This window comes from Lytechinus variegatus, chromosome 5, assembly GCF_018143015.1.
Source record: "Lytechinus variegatus isolate NC3 chromosome 5, Lvar_3.0, whole genome shotgun sequence".
Lineage (NCBI taxonomy): Eukaryota > Metazoa > Echinodermata > Echinoidea > Temnopleuroida > Toxopneustidae > Lytechinus > Lytechinus variegatus.
This window is the reverse complement of record NC_054744.1, coordinates 18,869,476-18,884,566: the sequence shown is the minus strand read 5'-3', so window position 1 is coordinate 18,884,566 and position 15,091 is coordinate 18,869,476. Positions and strand designations below refer to the sequence as shown.

General features: G+C 38.0%; 1 protein-coding gene across 1 annotated transcript; it reads right to left on the bottom strand.

Moving 5' to 3' along the window:
* Positions 1-262: 262 nt before the first annotated feature.
* LOC121415645 (very long-chain acyl-CoA synthetase-like) lies at positions 263-9,204 on the bottom strand. Its single transcript, XM_041608933.1, has 9 exons — positions 8,476-9,204; positions 7,883-8,095; positions 7,115-7,276; positions 6,384-6,508; positions 3,917-4,114; positions 2,931-3,024; positions 2,367-2,565; positions 1,379-1,476; positions 263-700 (listed from the first exon to the last, which is right to left on the bottom strand). The coding sequence occupies exons 1-9, from the start codon at positions 8,969-8,971 to the stop codon at positions 396-398; spliced, it is 1,890 nt and encodes a 629-aa protein (XP_041464867.1). The 5' UTR covers positions 8,972-9,204; the 3' UTR covers positions 263-395.
* Between the last annotated feature and the right edge of the window lie 5,887 nt (positions 9,205-15,091).

Here is a 15,091-nt window from a genome sequence, read left to right as displayed (position 1 = left end):
ATGTTTCTTAAAGGACTGTAGTGTTCGTCACCACCGATAAGAATTATAATAATAATAATAATATAGGATATTTATATTGCGCACATTTCCACCTTGTTAGGTGCTCAAGGCGCTCCTATATTACCCGGCTAAGCTAGGCGTTCATAGCGCACACAGCTTCTTAAGGAATTACTTCCTACCGGTACCCATTTACCTCACCTGGGTCGAGTGCAGCACATCGTGGATCAGTTTCTTGCTGAAGGAAATTACACCATGGCTGGGATTCGAACCCACGACCCTCTGTTTCAAAGTCCGAAGACTAATCCACTGGGCCACAACGCTCCACATATTATATTCAAGATTTTAGTCTCCATGTTCAAGATTGAATTTATGATTGATATAATAAACATGATGAATTATAACTTTGAATGACCTGCTGTTAACACCTTGATGTGGTCATGATTAATTGGTTCATATGTCTTCTTTGACGGGTCAATGATGTAAACTTCTCCGTATCCATCGGGAGCGAACCCCCTCTTCATCAGTTCAGTCTTCTTGTGTTTGAATGTACCAGTTAGGTCCATCTCATCGAGCAGTCGGAGAAACTTCGGCCGGGCGTAGTCTGGGAGGGATGAGGTGATGTGCTGATAGAGAGCTGAGAAATCTAAGGTGGCTCCTTTATGTAGAACAATGGATGCCATCCCTGCCCGTCCATCGTGACCTTCAAAGTGAGAATTTTCATAAAATTCTATTCGATTAAGATTTATTGTGCTTACATCGCCAGAGTGGTCAGCATCGTCTTTACTGATCTGTATCATTTTATTAATTTGAAGTAACTTGATGGTCAGTGAATAAGGAAGTTCACTCAGTAATTATTACAGTGCCTCGAGGCATGACTTTGCTCTCGACATCTATTTGTTTCAGCGACGTGTTTTTGAGACGTCGCAACGACTACTTGCAGGCTTTGCAGCAACATTCCCGCGCCTTTCGGGGAAAGTGCTTGTCAACTTTTCTATTAACGTCGCCGAAACGCTTCTGAAATGTCGCAGCGGCTTCTCCTTGGTAAGACCGAAGAAACATCATAAATTAGTTCGGTCTATAGTTTATTTATGGCCACTTTGTCTATTACAGTTGTTCTAATCAAATCAAATCTAATCAGGTGTTGTTATAGGCCCAGAGTCAGGGTATCAGACGAAATGGGTATAACTGGAAATAGTGACATAGTAAATGGACAGACTGGCAAATACCATGTCTACCAAAATATACGGTTAGTATAAGACCAACCTTTTAGCTTGTTTAGACAATAATTGGGGTGAGACCAAATGGAATGGGGCTAAAACAGAAATGAGTCCATCCAGAATCGGACAATGACCATAATGACTGTAGAGCACGGTTTTACCTGGTACATGAACACCATACACATTGGCTTCGACTATTGCTGGAAACAAACCAAGAGCATGAGAAACTTCAAGGGTTGATACATTCTCTCCCTTCCATCTGCAGTATGAAAATAAGTTTAACGTTTCGTAAATGAGTCAGCATATAAGCAGGGGCGGATCCAGGATTTCCCAAAAGGAGGGGGCACATTTTTCCGAGGAAAAATTTGACAAGCAAAAAAAAGGGGGTTTCAATTAAGAATTAATGATATTACGTCCCCGAAATATTTTGACAATATAAAAGTCTTCTTTTTTAAAAAAGAGGGGGGCACACTTGTTTTAATGCCATTTTTACATTACAAATTTTAAATGTTCTTTTCAAAGGGGGGGGGGCACGGGCAGGCTGCCCCCCCCCCCGCCCTCCCTGAATCCGCCAGTGAGCAAAAGAATGATGCAAATACGCCTGATCAAAATTAATCAAATAACATCAAATGTGATAATGGGCTGGATGATGGCAATAATATTAATGATCATGATCTGTGATTTCAATTTTCAACAAATAAAAATGGATATAATGCATTAATTAAACAAACCATTTATTATGCGCCAGATCTCGTAAACTATCCCAATGCGCATTAGCATATTAAGATAGAACTGTTGGGGATGGTGGCAACAGTGTTGAAGATTGTAGTTGTTGAAGTGGTGGTGGCGGCTGTGATAGAGATGATAGCTGTGATGGTGGCTGTAATGGTGATCGCGTTGGTGGTAGTGGTGCATTGTGAGACTTAGGCAGTGGTGGTGGTGGTGGTGGAGGTTGTTGCGGTGGTGGTGGTGATTTTGTTGGTGGTAGTGGTGTTATGAATAGTCGTGGGGATTCTGATGGTATTAGTGGCAGTGGTGATAAGCATGAAGGTGACGACAGTGATGATGGTGTTGGTTATGATGATGGCGACGACGACGATGATGATGGCGATGGTGATGATTACGACAACGCGATTACACCATTCTTACCTGAATGTATCTCCAAGACGATCAATAAAGTAAATGTAATCATCGACATCTATCTTGACGAGATCTCCAGTATTGAAATATGAATCTCCTTTCGTCTTTACGTCACTCACAATCTTCTTCCGGGTCATGTCTTCCGGTCCACGATATCCAGCGAATGCTGCTTTCTCTGTGATCTGAAAGAGCATCAAACCTATCGAGCCTGTGGTGGGTAATGAAGTATGCATGTCATCTTTTCAAAATGAAGTAAAATAAAAATATAAAATAAATAAACTATAACATCGCGAAATTAATCTGAAGAAATTGATAAAGGAACGGAAAATCCAGAATTCAGAAATACAGTTTTGAAACAAATGTATCTTTGGTAACGCGATAGTTCGTCACAATCAAGTTAAAACGCTCCATGTGCATTTTGTGGCATATATGCAAATTTTCTTTAGTCCTATCTCATTCAAACATTATTTAAAAAAACAATATCGGTCATAAAGTAACGCCTGGTTACTGCCAAGGTAATATTCTTTACTATTGAGCGGCCGTGACCGTAGGCCGTAGGTGGAATAATCTTACCACGAGGCAGCTGAATGCATAGACCGTCTCGACCACGTTTTGGTTCTCCAGTCTCGGTGTCACAATCAACGATTTCTACGTTGCCCACATTCCTCTGTCATGTGACCAAATGAAAATAAATCATTTATTTTTTTGTTAAACTTGAAAAATATGAAAATATATGGTAAAATGTCTAATAATCCGTGTTTTTTTTAACTTGTTTTCATGGACACATTTCTGGGCTCGTTTACAATATATTCTAATTCTTATAATTACCTTATTTATATCATTATTTATTTATAATTTTTTTTATTGATCAATTTCTGATCAAAGGGATTTTAAAAACTTACCACTGCTTTTAGATAAAACATTTTTTATATTCTTTGGCGACCTTACAGAACAGTTAATTAAATCAACTTAATTTGTTTCTTGCCTCAAATTGTAAAGGTATCTGGCATATCCCTTTATTCCATGAAAAATTGATAAAATTAGAACATGTAGAAGAACACGAGAAGAAGCTGAGAAGTTACCACAATTTCGGAGCAAAACTTTAGATTGAAGGAAAAATCAAAGAAATAATCAGGAAAAGAGGTGCATGGCTAGGTTGTTTGGAAGCCATCAAATTCACCCACATCACAGGACTTTCGGAAACGTCGTCAGCAAAATCATACTCCTTATCACAGGTATTCAGAAAGAAAGCTAGCAAAATCACCCCTGAACTTTAGGATTTTCTGATATTTATACATTATCCTGATTCAGGATATTTCTGGAGGAAAACAACGCGGAAAGATCCTCTCATTCAGTAAAAATTTTCGGATCAATTATCCCTAAAATCAGAAAATACCAATTTTCTAATTAAAAAATCGGGAACGTATAACAGTATATATAAGTGACCACGTTTTATTACTTATTTCTTTATTTATTCATTTTTTTTCGGGGGGTTACTATAAGTGACGTAGACCAAGTTCAACAAATTCTAAGGACATATCGTATCATGATAATTATACCTTTAAAAGCCAGGAGTATCTTCCCATACTCCCAACGTGGTCATCTGTATTGAGGAAAGCGAAGTTGGCTTCAGTGGCGCCGTAGAACTCGAAAATTTGTTGGATGTTGAACCTTGCTTTGAACTCCCTCCAGATATCGGGTCTGAGACCGTTACCTATCGCCCTCACCGGTCGAGGGTAGACGCCATCGTTCTCTTTCTTCATGTACAAAGAAAGAAAAAAAAATCGCACAAACACTTCACAAAGTAACAAAACCATCGGCGGATCCAGGGGGGGTGCGCAGGGTGCGCGCGCCCCCCCCCCTAATATTTGAGCGGCGCCTTATTTATAAATTATAAAAAAGTAAAAGAAAGAAAAGGCGCCGCTTGAAAAATTAAAAATAAAGGAAAGAAAGGGAAAAGGCGCTGCTTAAAAAAAATTATACACTGATATAACATTAGCAACAGTAAAGGAAAGACTATCCCCAGCAAAGCGTAATCATATCATCTTCCTTATTTCTTCTTTTAACTACCCTTTTCCCAACAACTTCGCCGGTAGCAGTGCGCTGCCTGCATATAACTGGCGCCAATCAAGAATAATCAGCGCCACCTTAATCTAAATCGGCGCCGGACAAGAATAATCAGCGCTATTTAGTTATAAATCGGCGCCAGTCAAGAAAAATCGGCACTGCCAGAGTCTTAACCGGCGCCGATCAAGGATAATTAGCGCCACCTAAATCTAGATCGACGCTGGACAGGAACAATCGGCGTCATCTGGTTATAAATCGGCGCCGGTAAAGAAAAATCGGCGCTGCCTTAGTTCTTAACCGGCGCCGATCAAGGATAATCAGCGCCACCTATATCTAAATCGGGGCTGGTCAAGAATAATCAGCACCACCTGGTTAAAAATCGGCGCCAGTCAAGAATAATCGGCGCCTCCTGGTTCTAGATCGGCGCCAGTCGATTATGGATTGCCGCTGCCTGAATCTTACGTAACGTCGGTAAAAATAATCAGTACTACTTGTTTAAACCGGCGCCGGTCAAGACAAATCGGCGCTGCCTTTGTCTTAACCGGCGCCACCTAAATTTAAATCGGCGCCGGTCAAGAATGATCAGCGTCCCCTGATTTCAATAAATAAGCGCCGGTAGAATAATGAAGAAGGGCCTATTGCTAACCAAATCTAGATCGGCGCCGCGGTCAAGAATGATCGTTTTGCCCTCCCCCAATAATTCCGCATGTGCAAAAACAATAAGATGGTAATGTTACACAGAAATCAGCAAACGAGATTGAGCTACACAACTCGTTCTTTATTAAAAATCGTGCTCAAATTATCCGCTTTTCAGATTGGAACATAAAAATTTTCAGCTCGCGCTTCGCGCTCGCATCATTTCTGTAGCAAAACCCCATACTTTTCATGATTAAATAGGTGAATAGAATGTCCCGTTTTTAGTTCTAAACCTCAAAAGAACTCCCGCTTCGATTTGCAATAATCTTTTGTTGGATATAATCTTGTTCTTTATTAAAACGTACATTAAACTGTAATGTTTTCAGATCGAAATATCAAAATTTTAAGCTCGCGCTTCGCGCTCGCATTTTTTTTAGATACCCATCTTAATCATTGGTACCAAGAATGCTTAGAATATCAAGCTTTCTGGTCAGAATATAAGTAAATTTCAGCTCGCCCTCGGCACTCGCATTATCTGTGTAGTGAGATATGAGTTACTACAAACAGTCCTAAACAGGCACCTTTTTCCTGTTTTCAGGTAAGTATACTTTAAAAATTTCAGCTCGCGCTTCGCGCTCGCATTAATTTGTCGGTGAAATATGTGTCTCTATCTCATGAGTCATATATATCTATATGATATGAGTCATATATATATATATGCATGTGTGTGTGCGTGTGCGTGTTTTGACAGGGTCAGGCATTACCCCTTTTTCTTTTTCAACATTTTCTTTTATGGCGCCGGTGAAGTGCAAAAATATGTGCGCCGCTCGGCAGTGCGCCCCCCCCCCTTTCGCCAAAAGCTGGATCCGCCTATGAAAACAATAATATGCATTGAAATACATAATTAAATATGAATTGGATAAAGTGATGTGAATCAGCATTCTTTGTTAAAAATAAAAGTACTGTATTAGAGTATTTGTGATCATGATAAATTTTCATTGTAATTATATAACAGGTTTATTGCTTTGTTAACAGTGTAACGGACGCCGCCTATAACTTCAGATATAATCCGGCGATAAATAACTCGTAAATGCATGAACAATGTTTATGTATCTTACATTTAATTCATCGAACGAACTCCTTTCGCCGCCCAAAGGCCAAGCGTTTGCGGAAGGGCCGGGGCAACTGAGAGCCCCTCGATCACGACCTTTTTTCAGTGCCGCCCCCCCCCCTTCTGATAAATCCCGGATCTGCCCCTGTCAAAGGCTACCTGCCTCCCACTCACCGGGCCCCATTCATTTCTTACTTTTATCATTGTCTTACCTGAGGTTGGGCTAGGAGATATCTGCATATCTCTCCGATGTATTGGAAGATGGTTACTCGAAACCTCCTGACGTCATCCCAAAAATGTGATGCCGAAAACTTCCGTGCTATTGCAAGGGTAGCACCTGGTAAATTAAAACAATGACAGTGATAGAGATGATGTTTTATACTAACATTCCTGATCGAGGAGACGCGGAAGCCAGCCAATGAATGTCGCTCTGTAATTGCGCATGTGCAGGATATATCAAGGAGATTTGTCATAACATGCAATGTCTATAGTGAGTCTGCTTGTGATGGTGCGGTTTATTCAAGTCGATTGTTAGAGTATGCATAGCTACCCACAAGAAGCGACGCGTACATTTTTCATCAATGACTATTTAACATACATTGTGGACCTCTAAAATCATTTTCAATCGGTCAATATAAGTAATTTCACATATTTTTCAAAAAGTAATATGTCCAGGAAATTATACATGGTGTAAAAACATCATATAGTATGTACCAGAAAAGAGATAAGGACACAATTGCATTTATTTGCCCATCCTTACTCAGCCCCCCCCCCCCCCCCGGGGGGCGCTTATCTTGTCCGTGGCTCAAGGTTTGTTATTTATCAACATGACTACTATCAAAATGAGATATTAATAACATTATGATTAACATCATAAAAGTCCATAGGGCGTATTTTGGCGGGCACCACTTCGCCTAGTTTTTTTTTATTTAGTTTTTTTTACCGTGATAAATACTCCCTGACACTGCCATGAGTAGAGCTGCTGAATGGTAGATTGGTAAGGCTATATAATGAACATCATCCGGTGCTAGACCGGTGTTGATATGGTAGAAGAGGGCAGCAGCTAGGGGCTTGTTATGACCAATGACGGCAGGCTTAGGCATCCCTGGATTCAAGAGGGGTGGGTAGAAGAATAGGAGTATTCCATAGTTAATATAAACACAAGTATATCGGTATCAAGTTCACTAATAATCTGCAATTGATGGAGGACCCATCGTTAATAATTTCTTATTATGTGTTTTGCCATACTCTTTTTATTTTCATACAAAGTCAGATATTTTAATGAGTTTCTTCTGTAACAGGCCTATCATGTTGTATCGTGGCGTTTAACATAATTCAGAAGATATGAAATATTTTTCTACACAAACAGATGGCGACATTGCAAGTCGATATGGCAATATAAGGTATCTCACTTCATTAACTTCTAAAAAGTTAAATTTCTTCATGGTAACCTGCTTCGATACCCCCGAATACGATCATCTTGCCAATATGATATATGACATTTTAGAAGTGTACAGTATTAGCAATGAAGATACCAGTTCTAGAAAACGATCTTCGTCTACAAGTGCGGTTGTTTCCAAAAAGAGTTTGATAAGAAGAGTAATGTAACGGTGCAATATTATGACAGCCTATACATAAACATCCCCCCCCCCCCCGATTTCATTGACTGACAACGAGACAATAAAAATTAAATGAATTAAAAAATATTCACCTGTTGTTCCAGATGTAAATATATAAGAACCGACATCTGAGAGACCAGTGATTGGTACAGTGGGGAAGTTTTCTCCGGACACCGTTGATATCTCCATGGTAACCACATCATCAGGTGGTAGGAGACCAGGGATGCGAGTATCATTGATCATCCATAAACCCATATTCAGATCTCGTAGGGCATCTTTGATGTCGATGATCGCATCTAGAAACTCTATGGATCAAAATGGAAGCTGAATTTATGTATAACGTGGGAAATCACAAAAGGATTTTTTTGTTCTGTTCTACGATTGCCGAAGAACGGCCGCCCAACATGACTGGAATTTACTGGTGATTAAACTATATTTCTAAGAATAAATACTACCTGCAAATGTTATTTACTGAGATGGTATAGACATTAAGTGGTCGCGTGGACTCGCTCTAGTTTAGAATCGTTTTTCACGTTGAGCAATAGGCATGTTACATTATTCTCTCTCGTCAATTTATTGAAATTCAGACGTTTAGATTTGCTGAAGCTTTCAATTAAAAAAGAACCCTTGGAATGTGGATGAAACAATTACATCCAAGTGGTTTATGTTACAAAATATATCATACCTGAACCGAAGATGATGTATTTTGCGTAACTCGATTTAATACAGTGTAGGAGAGCCTGTCCTTTTAGATTGTAGTTGATCATACTTGCTATGATACCCTTCTTCTGCAAACCCAACCAAGTCCACACGATAGTAGGTCCATTGTGTAATAAAACACACACAGCGTCTCCTTTCTTCAAGCTGGGATCCGAACCTATGACCCACCGAGCTGTGCGGTTCACGTTAGCAGCCACCTCTCCATAGGTGTACGTCTCATTCTCAAATAGAATACAGGGGTGGCTGGGTTTCACTCTGGCATTTTCCTCGAAGAAGTGGAGGATTGAGAGCTTCGAGTTCTGGCAGTGCTCCATCATTTTGAAGTAGGCTTTTAACTTTCGGTAAAAATGTATGTCGGTCCATAGCTGAGGGTATTTCCACCGAAGCCACGCGTAACCTGGTGGTATGGAAACACCTGCAACCAGAGCGGCTTTCTGAATATTATTCCACGACGAAGCCATTTTAGATATCAAAGTTCGTCTTTTGTGAAATGAAATTACATTGAAATCGCATATACCACTGCTGAAACGCGAAAGTGATATACAATACCGTCATGCGCTAAAACTGCTGTTCTGAAAATACAGTTTAATTAAACCTTTCCATTGTACGATTGTAAAAAGTTTAGATGTCAGTAAGACAAGCACACAACGATATGAACAGGCAACTCACCTAAAGTGGTAAACAAATATGGACTTCAATCTGACCCAGGTTCTTCGGTGTCATTATAAGTTATAGTGCCTATTCTGAATCTCGTTGTCGCTTTGTTTGTTGCTTATTCGCTGTATGGTCCAGTACATTTACTTTACTATTGCTTGTGAATATACTTGTCTACAAGATATTTTGGTTTTAATAGTTCTTATACATTCAGAAAGGGGAGGGGTTGTCCGTATACCCCACCCCCATAAAGCAAAAAAATACAAATACATGTATGTTCTTTTTTATTTAATATACATATATCTATTTAATCTGTCATATATGTGCCCCATGCCCAGGTTTTTAAGATTTCGATAGAAAACACTTGATTGATAATTCTTTCGCTCTCAGACTGCTCAAGAAACTAAGTGCATGCTCTGCTCCAAACGTGTTTTGACCATACCCTATGATTGACGCAGTTAACTCGATTGTCCATTCAAATCCAACCCCTTTCCCCTTTTTTCATCAAGCTAAGTATTGGCACCCCTCAGGTGGCGACTGCTTCTGGAATTGACTAACGTGTTCATTTTTTCAGTCAAGATTTACGACCGTTCTCAGGACTTGTTTGTTGTATAAAACTATTTTCATTGTGTCCATTTTATTTGAAAGGACGAGCAGTGCTCAATTCAATATGATGAATAAACTTCCGGTGAGTGTGGGTCACTTCTGACGGGATTTTGACCTCTGTATACAGAGAATTGAGGGGCTGCGGAACGGTTTGAAAGGGGGGGGGGCTAATCAAGTAAAATAAAATGCAATCAGATGGTCATTTTTACGTTTTGGTACATGGATTGGTGAAAAAAAGTAGGTGCTGGAGCCTACCCCCCCCCCCCCATCCCCCGTTTATGCGGTCCCTGGAAAAACAATTTTAAAAGATTGTTAAATTCAACATGTTTGGGCTACTTATAGAAATGATCGTAATGTAATTGACATTATTCAGATGAACAATAATTATGTATTTGCTCTTTTTATTAGTGCCCTAGTAAATAATCTCTTTTTTATGCAATGGATGAATTGCGTTATTTTTTTATTTTCCCTTTTTTTGGGGGGGAGGAAGGGGCATGTTTCATAAAACTCGTTATAATACCATTTGCCATAACAGTAAAAAGCTACTGAAATCCTTCAATCTGATTGGCTGATTGTAAATTTGTTATAATAATTGTGCATTTGTTATTGTAACAAGTCCTTGTGAATCGCAACCCTAGTGTTCCTTCCCTCTAACATATGACCCGACTATCAGTATATGCGCGTGAATTCCACGATTAAAGTTAGATAATGCCTCCGTCCCCACCCACAGTCATAAATATATGCATAAAAATCCAACAGTTCTCGTAAAGCGTGACAAAATGAGTTGACTTAAAGATTATTATTAGAGTATTTTATATACATATTAATAGCATGTATTACAACGATAACTGCTCGAATTTACCTTGATACTTTGGACTCGATCTAGGTTAATGTCATGAAATTGTTGTCATTCAGATAAAGAAGATAACAAAGAGCCAAGGGTGTGTAGCTATAATATAGGCCGATGATAGCATAGTTTAACTTTAATGTTTAAACACACTTTTCCAATTTCCCTTCATGGTAAGTTCCCATGCATTCACAACATCCATACGTAGTTGGGGGAGGCGATGATTACTAAATTAAAAAAAGAAAGTTAAAGGGTGCAAAATTACCCCCTCCCCCGAGCTACTATGGTGATGTCTACTCCCAACAAAAAGGTTGATTTGATTTTGAAGAGAAGAATCAATCAAGCAAAACACTGAAGATTTCATTGGACGTAAAATAACAAAGTTATGACAATTTCACTTATTTTTTACATAAAAGTTACAACGACCCGCAAAGAGAGTCGATGATGTCGCTCACACACTGATCACTATTTTGTTTATTGTATTGTGTGAACCCATATACAATATTTTTTTTATCTTCGCAGATTTGAAAATAAGGAGAATCTTCATCGATCACGATAGTTCAAAGCAATGGCAGTTCCACATGTTCAGGGAGACAGGGAGAAATCAAACTTTCTTTACACATTATGAAGAGAAAATCAAGATATTTCATAAAATACAAAAGAAATAGTGAGTGGGTAATGTCATTGGTTCTCTCATTCGCATATACGGACCGGATGTGCAAACAAAACTGAAATTATAAGCGAAAAGTTTAAAAGTCGCTACTCCCTTATTATGCAACCGATTTTGTTGAGATTTTCAGTGATAAGCTTGATTTGTCTATTCTTATTCAAAATACTTTTCTGTTGGGTTGGACTTCAATAGCCTAATAGTTCGGTGTTTGGGTTAGATTGTTTGGATGCGACAAGGACACACAACAATAAAAAAAAAAGCGGAGGGGAGCAAGGGGGAGGCATTTACATAAAAGGTGAAATAATCAAATAATACGAACAGTGGCGTATCCGGTGGATGGGGGGGGCGCGTGCCCCTGACGCCACTTTCATGGGTGCATAAGTGAGAAATGAAGGGGATACAGACCCCCCTCCCCCACCAAAAAAAATTATAAATTAATAAGACTGGGTCTGACTTGTTAGTGCTAGCCCCTGGCACAATTTTTTCTATGTCACAGAATGTGAATGAGTGAATATCATTTCAACCAATTCAAACGATAGTACAGCACATCCATCAATTCGGTAGGTTATCGATTCCAACATGTCCAAAGTGTTTCCAGACATCTTAATCTTGAGGAGTGATCATTTTCAATCTCCTGTCTCAAATTCATTCAGGGGAGGAAAATCAGCACTAACATACATGTCAAGAAGAAACGCTAAATATTTTTCGTAGTAGAAAATGAAACAAAAAATGTCAGAGAACATGTCCAAATTACTGAATTAAATATAAATTCCAAAATCGTTCATATTTTATTATAATTTTGTGGTACAAAATTTACACATTACAAAGTACATGTCCATTGCGAAACAGTAAACTTGTAGAATAATACCTTGATGAGATATCTATATACATTTTTTTTTTTAATAAAACTCAATTATATTGATTGTTTGAACACTTAAAATGACAAAGGTAAATTCATATTTGGCAGAGAAAAATATTATACACCTAACAATGGTACTCCCTGTTCACTCAAATTGACCTCAATTAGCTGTGACCTTAACATTGTGAAACTGAAATACGTTTATACCATTATTCAAGCAAGAAAATTATAAACACATGATAGAAAGACTATTCAGATTGTGAAATCATCTTATGAAGATACAAAATTTGTTGCTCCACCATAGTTCATGTGCATCTGTAAGTTGAATCATTGACCTGCATACACAAAATAATCAACCATTTTGGACATCCAACACCCATTTCTGCTTTAGTCCATGAACTACTGGTACTCAAGCTACAGATATTTGAGAGCATTTTATCATTATTATGAAGAACAAAGCAGACTAAGACCAATCATTTCATGATGATCATGCACAAAAGGCAGTAAGATTTTCATACTCATGCCATTGGCCCTGTAGGCATTGGCTTATTATTGATACGGCAGTAATAGGAATTCAGTTTGAATGATATGATAAGGATTGTTAAATAACACAATAGATTTTAGGTTTGGCAGTTATGTTTCATATGTCATTTACCATAGAATTAAATGTCACATACACATATTTGACCTCATATTTTTATTCATACATGTAAATAGTTCATTCACACAAGTAAACAGACGGTTAAAAGTATATCTTTAAGAGTATTATAAACAGATGATGCACTTTTTGTTCCCATGACAACACATATAGTCATGGTGGCAAAGTTTGCGAACGAGATAAGTCAAATTAATATATAATTATTAAAAATGCAGATAGAAATGTTGTGCTTCTCAAATAATGAGGACTGCAACAATGTCACTCCTTTGAGGTTTTCTATTACAGGATTACAAATGATTATGGAACAGTTAGCGATACAGGAAACACATTAAAATATATATTTACAATATGAGGAATGTTTTGTGCATTGCAACATGATTATTAAAACATAGTATACATCCTTGTTCAAATAGTTTCAGGATATATACTGTATATCATAACAAGGTCAAATGTTTTTGAGTAAAACAAATACATGTGTTTTTCACATGAAAGGTTAAGTCAGCAGCATATCCAGGATTTCCCAGTGGGGGCGGGGGAGGAAGGGGTTTAGTTGCAAGATTAGAGGTCAAACTTTCATCAATAATTTCAGACAAGAAAAGAAAAAACACATGTGGAATCTGCCCTTGGCTTTGGGCCCCTGAAAATAGGTTACATCCATTCAAAATACAAATGAACTGCATGAATACATCATGCATTGTGATTGTATATATCCTGAAAGAAAATTTGTATTGCATCATTCTAGAATTTTAATTTGTACTGTTTTCATGTATTAAAGCCACATGTCATTCTGATTCATAGAAAAGGTAAAGAAAGAAATTATTTTGTATGTCATTTTAATACATGCATCTCATTTTGGAAGAGTGTCAATCATATTAAAAACTGCTGGAACTACTGAAAATATTTATAGCCCTACCCTCCTCTGGCTAAATATATATAATAAATGTATTTGCTATGTCCCTTTTTAAAGGTATACTGCAGAATAGTTTTGAAGTTTTTCATTCTTCGCTCATCCCCCTCCCCCTTTTATTTCACATTTGTCCACTTTCCCTCTCATTCTTTGCCCCGCGATTATACATTAATCTTTAGTTTTTCTTTTGTAGTCTGATTTTTTTTTTAGTGTCCGATCTCCTCGATTATTACATAATTACTTTAAGGAACCTGCAGACATTACAAGCTCTGTTTTTTTTTATGCAGGTTCCTTCATATTTCACTTTATTTACTGCCATTATCTTTTGTATTTGTATGAAACCAAATGTATTTCTTGTATTATGTTATTATTTTGCTCTCTTTATTCAATTCTTCTATTGAATACAGTCCATAACATTGATCTAGGACTACAATATACACAGGAAAAAAAGGTTACTACTAATAGTTGCAAAAAGCAATAATTTCGTCAGAAAGCGTCTTTCAAATGAGGGTTGCCAAATCATTGGAGATCTAGATCTAGCAAGTTCCTGTTAACACTGAGCTGCCAACCTGAACAAGAACATTTCAGTATTTTTAAAGCTGAAAATCAGTATTTTGGCAAGGAAATCAGTATTTTCAAAGAAATATCATAGGAAAACACATAAAACTGAAACTTTAGAAATCAGTATTTTGCATGAAACCATCAGTATTCTTCTCATTCTTCAGTACTAAATACTGAAAATCCGTACAACTTGGCAGCTCTGTTAACATACCCCTGCAAAAGAATGAAATTAAAGCTGAAAGCCAAGCACACTGAAGATCGCCAAAAGACAATAAGCAGAAGTGAGAATGTGCATTATTGCTCGGAAATTGCATGATTATTGTGTTAATTTCTCAAAACTTTCCGCCAGAATCATTTGCCACACACATTCCTTTTGCACACGAGAAGGCTAGTCATCAGATACTATTTAAACTTTATTTTGAAACAGTACCCACACCTAAATTTACATTGAAATGCTTTCTTATTTGAAGAAGAGTGGATCCAACATTGAATGGAGTCATAATCATCACAATCAAAGCTTTACAGATAATCTTTGATCATAAACCAAGGCCCTGTAACACAAAGGTTAGCAATTAATCGATCAATGAAACAGCCTATCACGCTCATCTTTGCATGATGATGATGATGCACAGGATTTGTATAGCAACATATATCTGTCAAAGACATGCAAAGGCGCATTGGAGGAGCCAGCCAATCTGGGTTGCCAAGAAGGGCGTGCACACAAAACTGTGACCCGCAGGTCTCTCCTCCCGATAACTGGTTGGGGAATGCAGTTGGACCACTACACCAGGGTTTCCCCCTACTCTTATTCAAATAGTG

Bases quoted from the DNA above. Each gene is read 5' to 3' on its own strand.
- LOC121415645 (XM_041608933.1), bottom strand. From the start codon at position 8,971: ATGGCTTCGTCGTGGAATAATATTCAGAAAGCCGCTCTGGTTGCAGGT. The intron at 4,115-6,383 runs GTAAGACAATGA...TTGTACATGAAG, and splicing joins ATCTCCTAGCCCAACCTCAG to AAAGAGAACGATGGCGTCTA. The intron at 2,566-2,930 runs GTAAGATTATTC...TACCCACCACAG, and splicing joins ATGCATTCAGCTGCCTCGTG to GCTCGATAGGTTTGATGCTC.